This window comes from Panulirus ornatus, chromosome 8 (assembly GCF_036320965.1).
Source record: "Panulirus ornatus isolate Po-2019 chromosome 8, ASM3632096v1, whole genome shotgun sequence".
NCBI classification, from domain to species: Eukaryota; Metazoa; Arthropoda; class Malacostraca; order Decapoda; family Palinuridae; genus Panulirus; species Panulirus ornatus.
The window spans coordinates 14,575,598-14,600,297 of record NC_092231.1 but is presented as its reverse complement, the minus strand read 5'-3'; the positions used below and the strand labels follow the sequence as shown (position 1 = coordinate 14,600,297).

At 39.1% G+C, this 24,700-nt stretch overlaps 1 protein-coding gene across 1 annotated transcript in view; it reads right to left on the bottom strand.

Annotated features, from left to right (window-relative positions):
* Positions 1–319: 319 nt before the first annotated feature.
* The window catches only part of LOC139749841 (macrophage mannose receptor 1-like), a 97,324-nt gene continuing 72,943 nt past the window's right edge, over positions 320–24,700 (bottom strand). The window contains exons 42-48 of the mRNA XM_071664153.1: positions 23,730–23,907; positions 22,071–22,197; positions 15,550–15,671; positions 14,535–14,696; positions 12,819–12,881; positions 9,006–9,167; positions 320–1,502 (exon numbers count right to left, since the gene is read on the bottom strand). Coding sequence (XP_071520254.1) covers positions 1,417–1,502; positions 9,006–9,167; positions 12,819–12,881; positions 14,535–14,696; positions 15,550–15,671; positions 22,071–22,197; positions 23,730–23,907 — 900 coding nt within the window. The 3' untranslated portion in view covers positions 320–1,416. The remainder of the gene's footprint in view (positions 1,503–9,005; positions 9,168–12,818; positions 12,882–14,534; positions 14,697–15,549; positions 15,672–22,070; positions 22,198–23,729; positions 23,908–24,700) is intronic.

The following is a 24,700-nucleotide window of genomic DNA, read 5'->3' as shown; positions in this document are numbered from 1 at the left end:
ATTTTGTGTGATCGGGGCCTGAACATGCAGGAGGGTGAAAGGAGGGCAAGGAATAGAGTGAATTGGAGCGATGTGGTATACCGGGGTTGACGTGCTGTCAGTGGATTGAATCAAGGCATGTGAAGCGTCTGGGGTAAACCATGGAAAGCTGTGTAGGTATGTATATTTGCGTGTGTGGACGTATGTATATACATGTGTATGGGGGGGGTTGGGCCATTTCTTTCGTCTGTTTCCTTGCGCTACCTCACAAACGCGGGAGACAGCGACAAAGTATAAAAAAAAAAAAAAAAAAAATATATATATATATATATATATATATATATATATATATATATTCATAAATAATTGCCTTTTCCCGCATTAGCAAGGTAGAGTTAAGAACAGAGGACTGAGTCTAAAAGGGAAAATCCTCACTAGGCCCCCTTCTCTGTTCCTTCTTTTGGAAAAGTCAAAATGGGGATGAGAGGGCCAGGGAAGTGAGTCAGTTGTTGTATATATATGTGTATGTGAGTGGTTGGGCCATTCTTTGTCTGTTTCCTTGTGCTACCATGCTGAAGCAGGAAACAGCGATTAATAATAATAATAATAATAATAATAATTATCCCTGGGGATAGGGGATTAAGAATACTTCCCACGTATTCCCTGCGTGTCGTAGTAGGCGACTAAAAGGGGAGGGAGCGGGGGGCTGGAAATCCTCCCCTCTCGTTTTTTTTTTAATTTTCTAAAAGAAGGAACAGAGGGGGCCAGGTGAGGATATTCCAAAAAAGGCCCAGTCCTCTGTTCCTAACGCTACCTCGCTAACGCGGGAAATGGCGAACAGTTTAAAAGAAGAAATAATAATAATAATAATAATAATAATAATAATAATAATAATAATAATATAATGATATCAATGATAATAATAATAATGGAATGAGTATTTCAGACAAGTATAACCAACTTACAAAACAGTATGTAAATGTTCAATCAGTGTAGTACATACATAATTATTATTTCACTATGCTAAGCTACACAACATCTATGATTAAGGTACTTTTTTGCCCGGATTTACAAATAGTGATATGAATAATATGCCACTGTTATTACAATGTTATACAAAGGAATCAATTTCTTTAATATGGTCATTGTTTTTATAATTCAGTTTTCATGTTTCTCAACCTTTGTGCCAAACTAGAGAAATATATGCCTTGTTAGTCTATGTATGATCATTTTGCTACCATCCCATGTAATAACACTGATGTTGAGATGAAGATCTTCCTCCCAGCATATGGCTAATCATGATCTTGTATGTCTACGTCACCCACTGGATGCTAATATCAGGCTGTGTCCGTCTAGATGAGACACATTCTTCTGAGCTGCAGTGGTCACTATTATTCATAGGAGAGTTGAGTAGAGACGTGCCCTAGCATGAGAAAGTTAAGCTTCTGTGTCATCACAGTTGCTGTCTATGTTGACAGAGCCAACTTCCATACTCATTACCTTTGAGCTGCTGCCATTGTATCCTGTATGAATAAAAGTTATCAGATTCATTGGTCATCTACTACTAGCTAATGATTAAGCCAGTACCTCAGCATACACTGAAAAAACACTTCCTATGTAGGAAGAATCATATCACATGGATTACATGAACTAATCATGATAAAGAACCTCCTACTTTTGATGTAGGGAACAACTGTTTGATTATGAAATCAAAATGACATGTCATAAGCATACATTATACACAGATACCTTTATTTTTTTCTAATTACCCCAGGACCAATATCTATGAGTCCAGTTGTTACTCAAGACCTTTCTAAAGGTTCCTGCTGCCCAAAACCGCGCTATTTCCTAGAGCAAGGAAATGTAGACTCCTTTGAGAAGACTACTCCCAATGACAGTCTCACCACATGACTTTTCACATGCGGAACAACCTTGATCAGGTGGGTTTTGTGAGGCTGTATCACCGACAGGGTAGTCTCATGGAAGAACTTCTCACCCCAAAGGAGTCTGCTTTTTCCTGTTACTGGAAGTAGTGCAGCTGAGAATGCAGGAGCCTCTGGCAAGAAGTCTTGGGCTGCATGGCCTTTTAGAGAGGTCAGGGGTAATACTACTCTCACACAATTGGTCTAGGGACAACTGAATAAAATAAGCAAGAGAAGGTTGAAGAGGGTGTGTTAAAATAGTGCGGACATATGGAGAATGAGAGGGGTGAAATTGGCAAAGAGGATATATGTGTCAGAAGCAGCCGGGGAAAACCGTGGAAAGATCTGTGGGGCCTGGTTGTGGATAGAGAGCTGTGATTTCAGTGCATTACACAGGACAGCTACAGAATGGATGCCAGGGAACGCAGCCTTTCTTTGTCTGTTTCTGATGTTACCAGACTAAAGTGGGGAAACAACAATCAGGTATATATATGGTGAATCATAAGGTGGGGGAGGGGGCGAAAATTCTGGGAGCCTTGAAGAATGTGTGGAAGTCGAGAACATTATCTCAGAAAGCAAAAATGGGTATGTTTGAAGGAATAGTCGTTCCAATAATGTTATATGGTTGCGAGGCGTGGGCTATGGATAGAGTTGTGCGGAGGAGGGTGGATGTGCTGGAAATGAGATGTTTGAGGCCAATATGTGGTGTGAGGTGGTTTGATCGAGTAAGTAATGTAAGGGTAAGAGAGATGTGTGGAAATAAAAAGAGCGTGGTTGAGAGAGCAGAAGAGGGTGTTTTGAAATGGTTTGGGCACATGGAGAGAATGAGTGAGGAAAGACTGACCAAGAGGATATATGCATCGGAGGTGGAGGGAACGAGGAGAAGTGGGAGACCAAATTGGAGGTGGAAAGATGGAGTGAAAAAGATTTTGAGTGATCGGGGCCTAAACACGCAGGAGGGTGAAAGGCGGGCAAGGAATAGAGTGAATTGGATCGATGTGGTATACCGGGGTCGACGTGCTGTCAATGGATTGAATCAGGGCATGTGAAGCGTCTGGGGTAAACCATGGAAAGTTGTGTGGGGCCTGGATGTGGAAAGGGAGCTGTGGTTTCGGGCATTATTACATGACAGCTATAGACTGAGTGTGAACGAATGGGGCCTTTGTTGTCTTTTCCTAGCGCTACCTCGCACACACTTGACGTGCTGTCAATGGATTGAATCAGGGCATGTGAAGCGTCTGGGGTAAACCATGGAAAGTTGTGTGGGGCCTGGATGTGGAAAGGGAGCTGTGGTTTCGGGCATTATTACATGACAGCTAGAGACTGAGTGTGAACGAATGGGGCCTTTGTTGTCTTTTCCTAGCGCTACCTCGCACACATGAGGGGGGGGGATGTTATTCCATGTGTGGCGAGGTGGTGATGGGAATAAATAAAGGCAGACAGTATGAATTATGTACATTTGTATATATGTATATGTATGTGTGTGTATATATATGTGTACATTGAGATGTATAGGTATGTATATTTGCGTGTGAGTATGTGTATTTATATATATGTGTATGGGGGTGGGTTAGGCCATTTCTTTCGTCTGTTACCTTGCGCTACCTCGCAAACGCGGGAGACAGTGACAAAGCAATATATATATATATATATATAAATGTATATATATATAAATGTGAATAAGAGCAAGGTTATTAGGTACAGTAGGGGTGAGGGTCAAGTCAATTGGGAGGTGAGTTTGAATGGAGAAAAACTGGAGGAAGTGAAGTGTTTTAGATATCTGGGAGTGGATCTGTCAGCGGATGGAACCATGGAAGCGGAAGTGGATCATAGGGTGGGGGAGGGGGCGAAAATTTTGGGAGCCTTGAAAAATGTGTGGAAGTCGAGAACATTATCTCGGAAAGCAAAAATGGGTATGTTTGAAGGAATAGTGGTTCCAACAATGTTGTATGGTTGCGAGGCGTGGGCTATGGATAGAGATGTGCGCAGGAGGATGGATGTGCTGGAAATGAGATGTTTGAGGACAATGTGTGGTGTGAGGTGGTTTGATCGAGTAAGTAACGTAAGGGTAAGAGAGATGTGTGGAAATAAAAAGAGCGTGGTTGAGAGAGCAGAAGAGGGTGTTTTGAAATGGTTTGGGCACATGGAGAGAATGAGTGAGGAAAGATTGACCAAGAGGATATATGTGTCGGAGGTGGAGGGAACGAGGAGAAGAGGGAGACCAAATTGGAGGTGGAAAGATGGAGTGAAAAAGACTTTGTGTGATCGGGGCCTGAACATGCAGGAGGGTGAAAGGAGGGCAAGGAATAGAGTGAATTGGAGCGATGTGGTATACAGGGGTTGACGTGCTGTCAGTGGATTGAATCAAGGCATGTGAAGCGTCTGGGGTAAACCATGGAAAGCTGTGTAGGTATGTATATTTGCGTGTGTGGACGTATGTACATGTGTATGGGGGGGGGGGTGGGGCCATTTCTTTCGTCTGTTTCCTTGCGCTACCTCGCAAACGCGGGAGACAGCGACAAAGTATAAAAAAAAAAAAAAAAAATATATATATATATATATATATATATATATATATATAAATGCCCATACTCGCACATATACATACATATACATTTGAACATATACACACACATACATACACAAATATATACACATATACAATTGTACATATTCATACTGGCTGCCTTCATACATTCCCGTCGCCACCCCACCACATATGAAATAGCATCCCCCTCCTCCCTTTTTTCATATGCCTTGATAAGGGCCTCAGTTGCTCATGATGTCTCAGCTAACATAAAAAAGTTTAAATATGTACTTATGTAAACATGTATATATCCGTGTTGGAAAGGATCACAATTTTGCACGTGATCAAGATATTCCTACGAGTCCACGGGGAAAATGAAACACGATAAGTTCGCAAGTGCACTTTCATGTAATAATCACATCATCAGGGGAGACACAAGAGAGAAATATAACAGTCAGTTGATATACATCGAAGAGACGAAGCTAGGCTAATCGCATAAGTACCAAATAGCGTCCTAGCTTCATCTCTTCGATGTATATCAACTGACTTATATTTCTCTCGTGGCTCCTCTGATGATGTGATTATTACACGAAAGTGCACTTCCGAACTTATCATGTTTCATTTTCCCCATGGACTCATGGGAATATACACGTGTATGCATCATAATTTTATGAGCATATGTAACATGCATATATGTCTGTTGAATGTGCGTATATGTGTGAGTGGATGTGTCTTTCTTTGTCTGTTTTCTAGTGCTACCTTGCTAATGCCAGAAACAGTGATCAATTATGAAGAAAAAATATATATTCTTTTTCCTATCGTTTATGAGTGCCCATCTAACTCTAGGTAGATTACAAAGAACTGAACCTGCCAAGAAATTCATCGTGTGGCTCCTTCAATTCGTATATTTATAAAGTTATAAAGTTATGTGCTGAAAAAGGACTGATGATTGGGAATACCTGGTTTAAAAAGCGAGATATACATAAGTATACTCATGTAAGTAGGAGAGATGGCCAGAGAGCGTTATTGGATTACGAGTTAATTGACAGGCGCGCGAAAGAGAGACTTTTGGATGTTAATGTGCTGAGAGGTGCAACTGGAGGGATGTCTGATCATTATCTTGTGGAGGCTAAGGTGAAGATTTGTATGGGTTTTCAGAAAAGAAGAGTGAATGTTGGGGTGAAGAGGGTGGTGAGAGTAAGTGAGCTTGGGAAGGAGACTTGTGTGAGGAAGTACCAGAAGAGACTGAGTACAGAATGGAAAAAGGTGAGAACAATGGAAGTAAGGAGAGTGGGGGAGGAATGGGATGTATTTAGGGAATCAGTGATGGATTGCGCAAAAGATGCTTGTGGGATGAGAAGAGTGGGAGGTGGGTTGATTAGAAAGGGTAGTGAGTGGTGGGATGAAGAAGTAAGAGTATTAGTGAAAGAGAAGAGAGAGGCATTTGGACGATTTTTGCAGGGAAAAAATGCAATTGAGTGGGAGATGTATAAGAGAAAGAGACAGGAGGTCAAGAGAAAGGTGCAAGAGGTGAAAAAAAGGGCAAATGAGAGTTGGGGTGAGAGAGTATCATTAAATTTTAGGGAGAATAAAAAGATGTTCTGGAAGGAGGTAAATAAAGTGCGTAAGACAAGGGAGCAAATGGGAACTTCAGTGAAGGGCGCAAATGGGGAGGTGATAACAAGTAGTGGTGATGTGAGAAGGAGATGGAGTGAGTATTTTGAAGGTTTGTTGAATGTGTTTGATGATAGAGTGGCAGATATAGGGTGTTTTGGTCGAGGTGGTGTGCAAAGTGAGAGGGTTAGGGAAAATGATTTGGTAAACAGAGAAGAGGTAGTAAAAGCTTTGCGGAAGATGAAAGCCGGCAAGGCAGCAGGTTTGGATGGTATTGCAGTGGAATTTATTAAAAAAGGGGGTGACTGTATTGTTGACTGGTTGGTAAGGTTATTTAATGTATGTACAAAGGCAAAGGGGATAAGAGTGAGTGCTCAAATTACAGAGGTATAAGTTTGTTGAGTATTCCTGGTAAATTATATGGGAGGGTATTGATTGAGAGGGTGAAGGCATGTACAGAGCATCAGATTGGGGAAGAGCAGTGTGGTTTGAGAAGTGGTAGAGGATGTGTGGATCAGGTGTTTGCTTTGAAGAATGTATGTGAGAAATACTTAGAAAAGCAAATGGATTTGTATGTAGCATTTATGGATCTGGAGAAGGCATATGATAGAGTTGATAGAGATGCTCTGTGGAAGGTATTAAGAATATATGGTGTGGGAGGCAAGTTGTTAGAAGCAGTGAAAAGTTTTTATCGAGGATGTAAGGCATGTGTACGTGTAGGAAGAGAGGAAAGTGATTGGTTCTCAGTGAATGTAGGTTTGCGGCAGGGGTGTGTGATGTCTCCATGGTTGTTTAATTTGTTTATGGATGGGGTTGTTAGGGAGGTGAATGTAAGAGTTTTGGAAAGAGGGGCAAGTATGAAGTCTGTTGGGGATGAGAGAGCTTGGGAAGTGAGTCAGTTGTTGTTCGCTGATGATACAGCGCTGGTGGCTGATTCATGTGAGAAACTGCAGAAGCTGGTGACTGAGTTTGGTAAAGTGTGTGAAAGAAGAAAGTTAAGAGTAAATGTGAATAAGAGCAAGGTTATTAGGGACAGTAGGGTTGAGGGTCAAGTCAATTGGAGGTGAGTTTGAATGGAGGAAAAACTGGAGGAAGTAAAGTGTTTTAGATATCTGGGAGGGTTGGGAGGCCTGGCACCATGGAGTGAAACCCATGTTTGAAGGAATAGTGGTTCCAACAATGTTGTATGGTTGCGAGGCGTGGGCTATGGATAGAGTTGTGCGCAGGAGGATGGATGTGCTGGAAATGAGATGTTTGAGGACAATGTGTGGTGTGAGGTGGTTTGATCGAGTAAGTAACGTAAGGGTAAGAGAGATGTGTGGAAATAAAAAGAGCGTGGTTGAGAGAGCAGAAGAGGGTGTTTTGAAATGGTTTGGGGCACATGGAGAGAATGAGTGAGGAAAGATTGACCAAGAGGATATATGTGTCGGAGGTGGAGGGAACGAGGAGAAGAGGGAGACCAAATTGGAGGTGGAAAGATGGAGTGAAAAAGATTTTGTGTGATCGGGGCCTGAACATGCAGGAGGGTGAAAGGAGGGCAAGGAATAGAGTGAATTGGAGCGATGTGGTATACCGGGGTTGACGTGCTGTCAGTAGATTGAATCAAGGCATGTGAAGCGTCTGGGGTAAACCATGGAAAGCTGTGTAGGTATGTATATTTGCGTGTGTGGACGTATGTACATGTGTATATGTGAATGTGTCTGTGTGTGTATATATGTGTGGACGTGTGTGTATATACATGAGTATGGGGGGGGGGGTTGGGCCATTCTTTGTCTGTTTCCTTGCGCTACCTCGCAAACGCGGGAGACAGCGACAAAGTATAAAAAAAAAAAATATATATATAATAAATGTGAATAAGAGCAAGGTTATTAGGTACAGTAGGGGTGAGGGTCAAGTCAATTGGGAGGTGAGTTTGAATGGAGAAAAACTGGAGGAAGTAAAGTGTTTTAGATATCTGGGAGTGGATCTGTCAGCGGATGGAACCATGGAAGCGGAAGTGGATCATAGGGTGGGGGAGGGGGCGAAAATTCTGGGAGCCTTGAAGAATGTGTGGAAGTCTGAGAACATTATCTCAGAAAGCAAAAATGGGTATGTTTGAAGGAATAGTGGTTCCAACAATGTTGTATGGTTGCGAGGCGTGGGCTATGGATAGAGATGTGCGCAGGAGGATGGATGTGCTGGAAATGAGATGTTTGAGGACAATGTGTGGTGTGAGGTGGTTTGATCGAGTAAGTAACGTAAGGGTAAGAGAGATGTGTGGAAATAAAAAGAGCGTGGTTGAGAGAGCAGAAGAGGGTGTTTTGAAATGGTTTGGGCACATGGAGAGAATGAGTGAGGAAAGATTGACCAAGAGGATATATGTGTCGGAGGTGGAGGGAACGAGGAGAAGAGGGAGACCATATTGGAGGTGGAAAGATGGAGTGAAAAAGATTTTGTGTGATCGGGGCCTGAACATGCAGGAGGGTGAAAGGAGGGCAAGGAATAGAGTGAATTGGAGCGATGTGGTATACCGGGGTTGACGTGCTGTCAGTAGATTGAATCAAGGCATGTGAAGCGTCTGGGGTAAACCATGGAAAGCTGTGTAGGTATGTATATTTGCGTGTGTGGACGTATGTATATACATGTGTATGGGGGTGGGTTGGGCCATTTCTTTCGTCTGTTTCCTTGCGCTACCTCGCAAACGCGGGAGACAGCGACAAAGAAAAAAAAAAGAAAAAAAAAATAAAGTTATCACACAAGATAGGAAGATTTTCAGCCTCCATCTTCACCCTTATGGTCAACTTTTGCAACTTGCAGAGGTTAAATGGGTTTTACTATTTCTTCTCTGTCTCCTAGAATAATACTTACAGAGTAGTGTACTTGTTTGATTTTAAAACAACTAGGGATTCTGTGTTATGATATTACCCAAATGGAAAGAAATATGTTTGTATGTCAGCATTTATATCACAATGGAGTCAACCTACCTCCAGTATATAAAGCATTCTCAAAACTATGGGTTCCCCCTTCGCCGACCAACTTTGGTTTCTTCTGAACGTAGGCATAGCCAACAAAGCTGACGGCGGCCATCAGAAACAACACAGCTATAACGATGCCCACTATACCACCAGCGCTTAGAGTATCTGCTCCTATGGAGAAAAGCAATGTTGAGCAGCGCTAGATGCAAGTATAAATGACCTACAGAGGTCTACTGGAAATAGAAGACAAACACCTAAAAGGTGTTGAGAATATTATTGTTGGTTGAAGGGCTAGCACGCTATATGCATGATGTATGCAGTAATGAAAATCATGGTCACAGTTGTATATATACAAATAAAGGAAAAATGAATTCAAATAGCAACAGACCAGTGGATTTTTTTGAGGCTGTTTGTGTCAGCGGAAGCTATGAGAGTCAGACATTACTATCATTACAAAGGAAAAGCAATTACCTGATCTAAAGAGAGATATTAGTAAACCTGGCTTGTAACTGATAAGGCAAATAATTCCAGTCAAAGATCCGAGGAAAAGTATTCATCAGGTCTATTCTAATATGAATCTAAGGTGATGCTTTCAACTTTCCTAAAAGTAAATCATTCTTTATGTTAACAATGCCCTTGAAGAAAATGTATTTTCCCCCTTTCGAAATAAGACTTTCACACCAGTCTATATCTGTCACTGCAAGTGACAACTGACAAATCTAGCCTTAAACAGCTGCTTAGATCAAAGTTACCAAAGCCTATGTTGATTCTGAATCATGTACTGAATCATCTATGAACCTGCTCTTTTATAAGCTAATAAATATATGTTGTTTAGTCAGTCCTCATAAGATTTGTTTTTGTCTAGGAATCATCTAGTTTGTTCACTGCTGTAACTTCTCCATTTTGCCTTTTTTCAAACCAATGTTTCCATGTAATGTTATCAAAAGTGAACACAGTATTCAACAAAGGGACACACCTGAATTATAAAGAAGGCATTATTTCCTCAGGCTTAAATCTGAAAGACCATCCTATGAATTCAAGACATTTGTTCACTTTTATTAATGCTTCTCTTTTGGTCATTGGAGATTTTTACATATTTCTTTTTCTTCAACTACCTTTTGTAGGTCAACAGAATTCATATTGCAGCTTGAATTTTTATTTTTACCACCAATAAGTAAATCTTTGCACTTACTGAAATCAAAATTCATTTGCCACCTGGGAGCCCAGCTCATTAGTTTGAAGTTGCAGACAACTGATTTCTGTTGCAGATTCCTTTCCTAGTTTAGGATCATCTGTCAACTTTGGAATCTAAAACAAAGCCAATAACCAATGCAAATTAGTCTTATTTGTCATGTCTAACCATTCTAAGTTAGCTATCTATCCATCTATATCTCTAATGTCTGTTCCTCGAGGGGGTGGCCACAGCAATAGAATCACCATAACAAGTGAACTCCAGTGCCACTTCTTAGCCTACTTTGCCTCACCCTTAATAAGCCACTGGAAGCGGGCAATTCTAGCGCAGACTTTGCTGAGGCCCCTACTTAATGTTCCTACAGACTACTATCAAATGCTCGCACCAACTACTTCTACCTAATGCTCCAACCTGACTGTTCTTACCTACTACTTTTATCTACTGCTCCTACCATTTTGCCTAGCTTGACCATTAACTATCAAAGGCTAGCTTGACCATTAATTACCAATATTTGTTTATGGCCAGTCAAGTGATTTTTTAACAACTGAAGCACAACACTATATAATGGGTGACTTAAGTTTTGCTAAAAGACTTTGAAGAGGGACTTTATGAAATGCTTTCTGAATATCCAAATAGATGATAGCAACTGCTTTTGTTTCATCATACATGATGATTATATCATAAAAGAAATCAAGCAAATTTGCTAGATAGGAATAATTCCATCAAAAACTATGCCAAGAATAATTCATTAATTGGTGATCCCCTAACTGATTTACAACCTTGTCTCAAACAATGGTTTCCCTATGTTTATCAAAAAACTATATGAAGCTAACTGGGTAATAATGTTCAGCCAAGGAATTTAGTATCATTTCAATATTGGTTTTACATCGAAACACTCTCTACCCTTTCATGTCTTCCATAATAACAATGACCAGGCTCTTTTTCAAGAAGGTTTTCAACCTCCTCCAAAATTCTTAATACTTTTTTCTTCTCTTCTTTCTTGTTCTTGTTAATCCTCCTAATATTTCAATTTAGGCCCAGCCTTGATCTGGATTTCAGTCCATGACTGGAACCTCCAACATTAAAAAAAAGAAGCAAACTTTCAATCCTCAGGAACTTTTCCCATGGCAAATTGATTACTGAAGAGAGCAGCCGAGGGCTTCATTATACAATTTTTCACTTCTCTTACTGTCCTCAGATAAAACGTACATAAGCCTGCTGTTCTTGTAACTTTCATCCCATTCATTGCTGATAGTGTGTCTCCAGCTTGAAATCAATATGATGCAAAATGTTTTCCTTTTATACTAGAGGAAATGAAATTGAGACAAAAGTCATCTTTAGTGTTATCAATGAAAAACTAAGATCTCTGCTATGGCTTCTCTGTCTTCAACCACACTATCATTTTTCATAATCAATGGACCAGTTGACTGGGTACTAATTTTTATTTGTAACATAAATATGATATTCTCTAGGATTTTGTTTGCTCTTTTCTGTAGTAAACACTTCATACTCTGATGTACAAGGCTCTAACTTTTTCATTGCAAAATTTACTCTCTAATGATGTTTACTGTCCTGAGTTTCTCATGCTTTCCTGTCTTAGAAAATAAGCATGTCTTTATTTCACTGTTCCACCAATATGGCTTTGTTTTGGAAATATTGTGCTAAGCACTGGCACACAACTTTCCTAAATTACTTTGAATGTTTTACTGAAGCTTTTCCAAGGTACATCCAATTCATTTTCAGTCACAATATGATCCCAAATTTGCCTGTCAAGACCAACATGAAAGTCATTCCAATCTTCAAATCTAAAATCTAGTATTTTTCACAATTATAAGGATGTCAGCATTACAAAATGATGCTGAAAGTTAGTTCAAAAGTAACTTGCCAGAGATTATCAGAACAGATTCTTTCTCCAATCTCAATGTTATAGAAAAGATCCTATTTGTAGCAAGAGCTAAGTGTTGTAAGTGCCCATTGTGGGTATGTTTCTTGACAAATCATATTTGGGCCACCAACTGTGCTTTCACATTACTTGTTCCAAGTAATGGCACCTGTTTACTTCAAATGCCCTAACCATGTCCATATCTCACAAGCAGCTGGTGGCATTATTGTCATTTGACTGATGCACTTCCAGCCTACATCCTTATCTGCACTGTAACTGGGATACTAGCTTCATTACATTACCTGATACCATATCATATTGACAAACTCAACCCACCGCTTAACCAAATCAACTAAAAAGTACTCGGATAATGTTATATACCAGCAAGATAAAGTAGATGTGAACTTTTTATTTTTTTACCGGGCCTACCATTGATTTATAACTCTATATAATAAGAATTCTCAATGTTTTAGTTGGCTGATAAACCCAATGAGCAATTCATTAAGGTATGTTCTCCTTAGGTTGCTATAAAATCTCATGTTTTCCAAATAAGAAAGTCCCATTTATTGGTTTTGTGGCTGGCTGGAACAGTCGTGAAAGATGTTAATCTCATGTGCCCTTCAACTCCTGTTCTCCCCAAAATTTTCCATTGTTTTCATGATCTATGTAACTGAAACAAAAACTGAGGGATGTCTACTAAAGATGTTTTCTTCATCAAAACCAGTATGAAAGAAGAAACAAGACTCACCTTTAATGGGAGGGAAGCCGGTGGAGGGATGTGGTGGGTTGGTGGGTGGTTCAGGGTCTTGGACTGAAAGAGGAGACATCAGTCAAAATAATTCAGGCCTTTCTACTGTTCTTATTGTAAGTCAGAGACTAGGTTAGATTACTTGTCCCATGAGATGAAGTAAAACTACTTGTCCCAAGAGACAAGGTAAGACTACTTGTTCCAAGAGAAAAGGTAAGACTACAGGTCTCAAGGGACGAGGTAAGGCTACTTGTCCCAAGGTACAAGGTAAGACTACTTATCCCAAAAGACAAGGTAAGACTTCTTGTCTGAAGGTATGAGGTAAGACTACTTGTCGCATGGGATGAGGCAAGACTAAAGGGACAGAGTAAGACTACTTGCCTCAAGGGACAAGGTAAGATTACTTGGCCTAAGGGACAAGGTAAGACTACTTGGCCCAAAGGACAAGGTAAGACTACTTGGCCCAAGGGATGAGGCAAGACTAGCAGTCCCAAGGGACAAGTCAAGACTACCTGTCCCAAGGGATGAGGCAAGGCTACCTCTCCCAAGGGATGAGGTAAGACTACTTGTCCCAAGCAGCAAGGTAAAACTACTTGTCCCATGGGATGAGGTAAGACTACTTGTTCCATGGGATGAGGTTAGATTACTTGTCCCAAGGGACAAGGTCAGACTGCTTGTCTCAAGGGATGAGGTAAGACTACTTATCCAAATGGATGAGATAAGACTACTTGTTCTAAGGGGAAGGGTAAGATTACTTGTCTCAAGTTATGAGGTAAGATTACCTGTCCCAAGGAATGAGGTAAGAATAATTATCCCAAAGAACAAGGTAAGACTACTTGTCCCAAGGGATGAAGTAAGATTACTTGTCCCATGGGATGAGGTAAGACTATGTATTCCAAGGGATGAGGTAAGAATACTTATCCCAAGGAACAAGGAGACTACCTGTCCTAGGTAACGAGGTAAGAGTACCTGTCCAAAGGAACGAGGTAATACTACCTGTCCCAATGGACAAGGTATGACTATTTGTCCCACAGGATGAGGTAAGATTACTTGTCTCAAGATATGAGGTAAGATTACCTGTCCCAAGGGATGAGGTAAGACTATTTGTTCCAAGGGATGAGGTAAGAATACTTATCCCAAAGAACAAGGTAAGACTACTTGTCCCAAGGGATGAAGTAAGATTACCTGTCCCAAGGGATGAGGTAAGACTATGTGTTCCAAGGGATGAGGTAAGAATACTTATCCCAAGGAACAAGGCAAGACTACTTGTCCTAGGTAACAAGGTAAGAGTACCTGTCCAAAAGAACGAGGTAATACTACCTGTCCCAATGGACAAGGTATGACTATTTGTCCCAAGGGATGAGGTAAGACTACTTGTCCCAAGGGATAAGGTAAGAGTACTTGTCCCAAGGGATGACATAAAACTGCTTGTCCCAAAGGACAAATGGGAAGGTAAGGGAAACAATGGTCGGAAGAATTTATAAGATTAGAAAAGAATAAATGGGCAAGGTAGAAAAGGTGGTGAGCTGTTCATTCAGCTAATGTTAAACTGTAATGAGTAAATTTTGTTAGGTTTCTACAATCTCTTCTTTTCTTTTTAATTGCATAGAGTATACCAGCCCTTAGAGTATACAACAGGATTTTTTTGGGAAGTATTCCTACCAATTTTTTTCAAATGCAACATTCTTATCATGCAAAGAACATACTGTATATTACTTTTCAGAGTTTTACAGATGAACTGCTTGAGGCTAGTGCACTCAGCATCATTCCAGCGGCCTGTGGTAGAGTAGGCCTCCGTGCATTCCTCCACTTCACTGCTGGGTTCCCCCTCCTCCCAGTTGAAAAAGTTCAGGCCTGTGCCATCACTCCAGCTATATCCTGATGGTAAGACACTTCTGTCATATTGTGATGTAGTCCTTACAAAGGAATGATAGACGACAAATTGTCATATTTCTCTCATGGAAAAGTTTGTCCTAAAATAGTGACGGATTAAATAGTTAAGTACTTTCATTGAAAACATATTCAATAGTTTACAAAGAACACTCATTTCTTCTACTTATCCAAAATATATTTACATTTACATAATAACTCAAAGAAAAATGAGTAATTTTTGCCAGACTGAAGAATTTCACCAGCTGTGTCACTGAAGACAAAGCTTGCCATACATTTCTATACAAAAACCAACATTGTCATTATTCTTTTGATCATAAAATCATATCCTTACACCTCAGTGGCCTTCTCTATGCCCAAATCCTCTATCTATTCTTAAAAGGCAGCTCAGCCTTCATGCTTCCATTCATTCCACACATTAGCATCCTCTCCATTCTACTTTTACCAAAGACTACTGCCAAGAACCAAATCTCATTTTCCTTCCACACTTTTCACTTTGCTTTCTGTTCTCATCATTAATTTCTGTATACAACCATCCAACTCAACTCCAGTTACTCAGCTAGCTTGCAGACCATGCCACCTAATGTGTAGACATACAATGTTCCCCTCTTTTTTTCTTTAACACTTACAACTTATCCCTTCATGAAACATTCTCAAACACCAGTGCTTGAATTCATGTATTGTTATGTAAGTGCTGAATGATACATAACAGGAGATAATTCTTGGTACAGGAATGTAACATCTCTTACTACTTCTGGCCAGACTTAGCTTGTGCCTTTTGCACCATTTGACATAAAATCATTACCCAATAAATCACCAGCATCACAACTATTCATCTTACCATCCCTTGTCTGTACTAGGCCAATCCAGAGTGGATTCTGCATGTTCTGAGTCACCTTGGTGATCAGTTCCATCTCATCTCCTGAATGGATTGACACTAGGTTGGCTTTCTCCTGCAAACAGCTGTGGGAAATACAACAGCGGTTACTAAACATCATTTCTAAGGTCATTTGCACTTGATGCACAGTAAATATCAGCTGCTCCATATATATATATATATATATATATATATATATATATATTTTTTTTTTTTTTTTTTTTTTTTTTTGTCGCTGTGTCCCGCGTTTGCGAGGTAGCGCAAGGAAACAGACGAAAGAAATGGCCCAACCCACCCCCATACACATATATATACATACATCCACACACGCAAATATACATACCTACACAGCTTTTCCATGGTTTACCCCAGACGCTTCAAATGCCCTGATTCAATCCACTGACAGCACGTCAACCCCGGTATACCACATCGCTCCAATTCACTCTATTCCTTGCCCTCCTTTCACCCTCCTGCATGTTCAGGCCCCGATCACACAAAATCTTTTTCACTCCATCTTTCCACCTCCAATTTGGTCTCCCTCTTCTCCTCGTTCCCTCCACCTCCGACACATATATCCTCTTGGTCAATCTTTCCTCACTCATCCTCTCCATGTGCCCAAACCACTTCAAAACACCCTCTTCTGCTCTCTCAACCACGCTCTTTTTATTTCCACACATCTCTCTTACCCTTACGTTACTCACTCGATCAAACCACCTCACACCACACATTGTCCTCATACATCTCATATCGAGCACATCCATCCTCCTGCGCACAACTCTATCCATAGCCCACGCCTCGCAACCATACAACATTGTTGGAACCACTATTGCTTCAAACATACCCATTTTTGCTTTCCGAGATAATGTTCTCGACTTCCACACATTCTTCAAGGCCCCCAGAATTTTCGCCCCCTCCCCCACCCTATGAACCACTTCCGCAAGGGTAAGAGAGATGTGTGGAAATAAAAAGAGCGTGGTTGAGAGAGCAGAAGAGGGTGTTTTGAAATGGTTTGGGCACATGGAGAGAATGAGTGAGGAAAGATTGACCAAGAGGATATATGTGTCGGAGGTGGAGGGAACGAGGAGAAGAGGGAGACCAAATTGGAGGTGGAAAGATGGAGTGAAAAAGATTTTGTGTGATCGGGGCCTGAACATGCAGGAGGGTGAAAGGAGGGCAAGGAATAGAGTGAATTGGAGCGATGTGGTATACAGGGGTTGACGTGCTGTCAGTGGATTGAATCAAGGCATGTGAAGCGTCTGGGGTAAACCATGGAAAGCTGTGTAGGTATGTATATTTGCGTGTGTGGACGTGTGTATGTACATGTGTATGGGGGGGGGGTTGGGCCATTTCTTTCGTCTGTTTCCTTGCGCTACCTCGCAAACGCGGGAGACAGCGACAAAGTATTAAAAAAAAAAAAAAAAAAAAATTAATTACTCAAGTAATTACACGAATTTTAAGGTTTTGACCTCACATTCTTATGCAAAAGACGTAAAATCATTTATGCCGAAATTTTCAGGATAATCTATTTTTTCAAAAAATCAAGAAAAATCCAAGGCTATAGCCTTGGATAATATTTTGCTCCGATTTTCAACTTCTTCAGATTTTAATGAAAATCTGGGAATATATGGTATTCTACATGGTGATTAAAGATATCGAGTCGAAAAACTGCATTTCGTAAAATTAAGCGCTTAATTACATACTTAATATTAATTATAATTATATTAGAATACTAATTACTCTAGTAATTACACGAATTTTAGGGTTTTGACCTCACATTCTTATGCAAAAGACGTAAAAGCATTTATGCTGAAATTTTCAGGATAATCTATTTTTTCAAAAAATCAATAAAAATCCAAGGCTATAGCCTTGGATAATATTTTGCTCAGATTTTCAATTTCTTCAGATTTTAATGAAAATCTGGGAATACGTGGTATTCTAGATGGTGATTAAGGATATCGAGTCAAAAGACTGCATATCGTAAAATTAAGCGCTTAATTATATACTGAATGTTAATTATAATTATATTAAAATACTAATTACTCCACTAATTACACAAATTTTAAGGTTTTGACCACAGATTCTTATTCAAAAGACGTAAAAGCATTTATGCTGAAATTTTCAGGATAATCTATTTTTTCAAACAATCAATAAAAATCCAAGGCTATAGCCTTGGATAATATTTTGCTCCGATTTTCAACTTCTTCAGATTTTAATGAAAATCTGGAAATATATGGTATTCTACATGGTGATTAAAGATATCGAGTCGAAAAACTGCATTTCGTAAAATTAAGCGCTTAATTACATACTTAATATTAATTATGATTATATTAGAATACTAATTGCTCTAGTAATTACACGAATTTTAGGGTTTTGACCTCACATTCTTATGCAAAAGACGTAAAAGCATTTATGCTTAAATTTTCAGGATAATCTCTTTTTTCAAAAAATCAAGATAATATTTTGCTCCGATTTTCAACTTCTTCAGATTTTAATGAAAATCTGGGAATATGTGGTATTCTATATGGTGATTAAGGATATCGAGTCAAAAGACTGCATATCGTAAAATTAAGCGCTTAATTACACAATATTAATTATAATTATATTAGAATACTAATTACTCGGCTAATTACACGAATTTTAAGGTTTTGACCACAGATTTTTATTCAAAAGACGTAAAAGCATTTATACTGAAATTTTCAGGATAATCTATTTTTTCAAAAAAATCAAGAAAAATCCAATATTTTGGATGGAAAATATTTTGCTCCGATTTTTAACTTCTTCAGATTTTAATGAAAATCTGGGAATATGTGGTATTCTACATGGTGATTAATGATGTCGAGTCGAAACACTGCATTTTGTAAAATTAAGTGCTTAATTACATACTTAATATTAATTATAATTATATTAGAATACTAATTACTCGAGTAATTACACGAATTTTAGGGTTTTGACCTCACATTCTTATGCAAAAGACGTAGTAGCATTTATGCTTAAATTTTCAGGATAATCTATTTTTTTAAAAAATCAAGAAAAATTGGATAATATTTTGCTCAGATTTTCAACTTTTTCAGATTTTGATGAAAATCAGGGAATACGTGGTTTTCTATATGGTGATTAAGGATATCAAGTCAAAAGACTGCATATCGTAAAATTAAGCGCTGAATTACATAGTTAATTATTTTTATATATATATATATATATATATATATATATATATATATATATATATTTTCTTTCTTTCTTTCATACCACTCACTATTTCCCGCGACAGCGAGGTAACGCCAAGAACAGAGGACTGGGCCCCTGAGGGAATATCCTCACCTGGACCTCTTCTCCGTTCCCTCCTTTGGAAAATTAAAAAAAAAAAAAAAAAAAACGAGAGGGGAGGATTTCCAGCCCCCTGCTCCCCTCCCTCCCAGTCGCCCCCCACGACACACAGGGAACACGCGGGAAGCATTCTTCCTCCCCCATCCCCAGGGAATATGTATATATATATATTTTTTTTTTTTTTTTTTTTTTTTTTTTTTATACTTTGTCGCTGTCTCCCGCGTTTGCGAGGTAGCGCAAGGAAACATATATATATATATATATATATATATATATATATATATTTTTTTTTCATACTATTCGCCATTTCCCGCATTAGCGAGGTAGCGCTAAAAACAGAGGACTGGGCCTTTGAGGGAATATCCTCACCTGGCCCCCTTCTCTGTTCCTTCTTTTGGAAAAAAAAAAAAAAAAAAAAAAAAAAAAAACGAGAGGGGAGGATTTCCAGCCCCCCACTCCCTTCCCTTTTAGTCGCCTTCTACGACACGCAGGGAATACGTGGGAAGTATTCTTTTGTCCCCTATCCCCAGGGATATATATATATATATATATATATATATTCTCCCTGGGGATAGGGGATTAAGAATACTTCTCACGTATTCCCTGCGTGTCGTAGAAGGCGACTAAAAGGGGAGGGAGCGGGGGGCTGGAAATCCTCCCCTCTCGTTTTTTTTTTTTTTTATTTTCCAAAAGAAGGAACAGAGGGGGCCATGTGAGGATATTCCAAAAAAGGCCCAGTCCTCCGTTCCTAACGCTACCTCGCTGACGCGGGAAATGGCGAATAGTTTAAAAGAAAAGAAAATATATATATATATATATATATATATATATATATATATAGCAATGAAAAATCATATACTTCTTGACAGCACAATAAAGAAGAGGGAATTAAGAACATTAACCGTGTGTTTCCTGCATGTTGTATGAAGCGATCAACAGAAGTGGGGACAGGTAGCTAAAAACACTCTTCTCCTGTGTCTGAAAGTATGTGACTAACCAGGATGAAAAGAATGGATAGAAATTTCTGTGTATGACAACGGAAACATGGATTTTTGGTTCTGAGTGAAACTAAATTGAAGGAGAAATCAGCAGAATAGTTTAGGGATTTTCAGGGGTAAATTATGGGGGTCAAGGAGAGGGAAAAGGCAATAGAAGGGTGGGACTTCTGATGAAAGAGCTGCTGGACTGTTAAAGAGTGTAAGAAAAGGAGTTTGACTGATGTCAGTTAGAATGAATGAAGACGCAAAGTGTGGGTCATTGTTGGAGCTTAAATATCTGGAAGTGGGAGGAATGAAAAAGAAAGGAGTGCTTCTTGGAATGAGCTAAGTGACTGCTTAAGCAGTTTTGTTGTATGGGATTGAATCATGGCTTCAGGAATCTGAGTGCAAGGGTGTGTGATATGGCATGGTGCCCCTAATGTAAATAAAGACAGGGGAAAGCTTGACAAGAAATGGTGAATAGGATGATTAGGAGGTTTACATAGGTATACCTGGGTATGTGAGGTTAGGGGTCAATGGTCATTATTGGATATGATATGCAAAGAAGAGGCTGTTGAATGTGAATGTGCTGAGAGGATCCAAGAGTTGAATGTCTGATGTTTTACTGGATGAGGTGAGTGTGAATGTTTGTGATAGTTTTAGGAAAAAAAGAAATGACATAGGGGTGAAAGAAATAGCAAAAGTGAGTGAGCTTGGGAGAGAGGCATGCATGCAGTGATACCAAGAGATATCAAGTGAAGAATGGCATTAGGTGAGAATGAATGAAACAAGAGTTATAATGTGCAGGTAAAATGCACTGTTTGTGGAAGATGGAATGTATAAGAAAAAGGGTAGTGAGTAGCTGAATGCAAAAGTTGAGTCACAAACAAAAGGATACATTTGTGGGGAAGGAGCACAATTATTGGGAAAAGTACACAAGAAAGTGGCAGGAGGTGAAGAGAACAGTACACTGATCTAAAAACACCACAGATGAGAGATGAGGCAAAAAAATTCCTATGAATGTTTTTGAGAGCAATGCTACAGATGTGTCTGAGTATGGATTAGATGAATACTTTGCTTTGAGCCTGAGACTGATATCATTTGTACTGCTCTACCGACATTTAGAAATATTAAAGGTATTTCTCCTTAAGTCATCCATTTGTTATCTTGCTCTGATATCTTCCATTATCCATAACAGTCTTGAAGGAACCCAATGATCTGTTGCTGTTTGCATTCCTTTCTGTAACTGAAGAGTGACTATGAAAATGTTTAGAACGAGGGTAAACATAATAGGGGAAAAAGAGGACAAATGAGACAACAGTGAGGGGAGTGGATGGGATGTGGTAACATGCAAAGAAAAGATGAAAAAGAGAGGGAGTAAATATTCTGAAAGATTTGAATAACAGATATTGGGGAAGCATATAGGGCGTACTTAGGATGGGGTGGGATGCGAGTGAGAGACATGACTAACAGTATTGTAAAAACAGAAGTGTAAGTGAATGTAAAATGAGGTGTGGTAAAACAACAAGAGTGGAGGGGATTATGGCCAAGTTTCTCCAGAAAGGTGCTACCCTTCCCATTTTCAGTGTTCTAAATATAATCACACTGCACTAAAGACAAAAATGAAGAACCTACTTGTATTAACTTATTCATTCAATTTGACCGAAATCCCAATAACAAAATGTTTTGCTATTATGGGACATTGACACAAGGCAATACGGGGTGATGTATACATGTTATGAAGCATTGATGCAAAGCTAAATATCATGAAACATAAAAACCATGCTGTGAAAATGATACAAGGCAAAATGATATGATGTGCAAGTTACTGACACAAAGCAAAATCATAAGAAAATCAGGTGCTCCCACTTGGAGGGGCTCCTCCAACTAGTTTGAAAATTTTGAGGTTTGAATATCTTGTCCTTTTCATTCATGGCAACTTTTTTTGTAAATAAAGTTTCCTTAAGTGTGGACAAAAATCAAATTGGACTTGAATTATCCTGACACCTTATGTATACTTAGAGTTTGTAAACAATTATAAAAAGCTATGTTCTCATTTGTAATAAGGGTATAGTAGTAGCAAGCATCAATGAGGCTTTGTATGTCTTGTATTAAGAATCATAAACCTTTCACACAGTATTATTATTGGATCATTATAAAGGTAAGTGCAAGTAATCTTACATCTTGCTGGCATCAGTCCAGGGCCTAGCGAGGTCAGAGATAAGGTAGCAGTAGCCGCCGCCCAGGTCCTTCCAGCGTGGGTCTGGGCAGTGGCCTGTAGTAGGAGGATCTGGGGTGGGCACAGTACCTGAGGCAATGGCACACAAGCAAATGTCTTATCTTACTGAAGTCTGCATATCTTTATTTGATAAAATGATCTAAAGGTACAAGACTTAAGATATGAAAAATTTATAATATATTCTCTTTATTCTCTACTGGTGATAGCTCACAGATACTTAATTCTAAATAAACTTTTCCCCAAGATCAATTTACTGAATCACTAACTTCTTTATCTCAGTAACCACATTTAATCATCTTAATGACTGACACCCAGCATTTTGCAGGTATATTTTCCATGGCAGGTAATGTAGATGAGAGAAGCCTGTGCTGGCAATGAGCTCATTAGGGGTGTAGGTTCACACCTAAGGTGAGATAAGGATATCAAGGCACCATTCTGTATGGTTACCTCACACTTAATCAGTCACTATGACAGGTTTCACACTTGGGTAACACCCAATCCCTGCTCCTTGCGCTGATAGCTACCTCTCAATGAGAGAGAGAGAGAGAGAGAGAGAGAGAGAGAGAGAGAGAGAGAGAGAGAGAGAGAGAGAGTTATCAGTGTTGTTAGTTGCCTCAGATAATTTTCAAATTACTGTGGTATTTGTACATCCAACCACATCCAAATATTGAAACATGAGGCAACAATGGATACTAACTATGGAGACTTTTCATCTTAAAATATAAATGAATTCACAGATATATGAGCTGGATCTTTTTTCCTGAATGATGCTTGTAGCTGAGAAAGTTTGATTTCTAGTCAAAATATAAATTATATCTTAATGTGATATGATTGAACCATACCCTCTATTAAAAAAGGCGCTTGAATATGTACACCTCGTATTTCTTTCACCACATCCCATGAAGGATATGTATTGCCAATATATACCTGAGACTCGTGTTCATCAAACTTTATATAAATGAGAAATAAAAACGTACATTTTCTGTGTATACAGATCACACTTGTGATTTACTTGTGTTAAAAATTATTCAAAAGTTGTTTCTGTAAAAGTGCATTAATCAGGGAGTGAACATTCCTCATAATGTACCCAAAAACATAACTTTTTTTTCATAAGGTATAGCATTTGAAAGAAGCTGTACTACACACTTAAAGTAATCATAAACATAAAACTACTATATACTCTTTCAATAGCTCTTTGTCGTGGCCAGAGATCTTAGGTTTCTGACACTTGTTTAGAGGGAACACATCTCAGTTTAAAGAGCCATATACATAGTGAAAGTGCTTGAGGTCAGAAAATTATCTTAAAACACTTGAATGTGGTGTTTTAAGATTTTTCTCAGGTAGCAGTTTCATGCTAATTTGATGGCCTTACTAACCCTGTCAGTTGACAGGCTTAGCTAAAACCTAAATAAACCAACCAAACATTTCACTAGCTATTGATAAGCACTGAATATATAGTGATGAATACATTGCACTGTTCAGCACTTGTGAAAAGTTACATATCATGTGTATCTGATACCACAGTGTCATCAGCTCTGCTAGTCTAAGAAACCCTCCTTTAGTGTGGGTTCATTATCTCGTAATCCCATTATGAATCTTACCATTTCTAAATTTGCAGATGAATGGCTTGGTTTGATTACAACTGCTGCTAGCCCAGTGGCCATCTGAGGAGTCTAATCTGACACATTTGTTGTCACTAAGGCTAATATTAGGCTCTCCATGAGCCCAGTTGGTGTATAAAGTTGGCCATCCATCAGACCACTCAAATACCTGTTCGTCCTAATAAGAAAACAGACCAGTGTATTGGAATTAGTTTGTGGAGCTACATAAGCATTAGGAAAATACAGTTTGCATAGAATTAATTTCAGTTACTATTCTGTAACTTAGAAAATGTTGTTCATGAAGATCTCAAAAAATTGGCTCACCAGTACATAAAAAATAATAAGAATACGTTAGAAGATGCAATATAAATCACATTGTGAATATTTTTACTCTTAACCATGCTCATTTCATTACAACACATCTCTCTTACCCTTTTCCTTACTAGATCAAAACCTCACACCACCTATTGTCCTCAAACATTTCATTTCCAACACATCCACCCTCCTCCGCACAATGCTATCTATAGCTCATGCCTCGCAACCATATAATATTGTCGAGACTACTATTCCTTCAAACATCCATTTTTGCCCTCCCAGATAAAGTTCTCTCTTTCCACTTATTCCTTGTTGTTCCCAAAACCTTTGACCCCCTCCCTCAAACCAAGGAGTCACTTCCACTTCCATTGTTCCATCTACTGCCATGTCCACTACCAGGTATCTAAAACTCTTCACTTCCTCCAATTTTTCTCCAAACTTACATCCCAACAAACTTGTCTCTTAACTCTGCTGAACCTAATAACCATACTTTTATTCACATTCTCTCTCAACTTTCTCCTTTCAAACACACTCCCAAACTCAGCCACCAGTGTTTTATCAGCAAAAAACAAATGACTCATTTCCCAGGCCCTCTCATCCCCTACAGACTGCATACTTACCCCTCTCCAAAACTTCTGCATATAGCTCTCTCACCA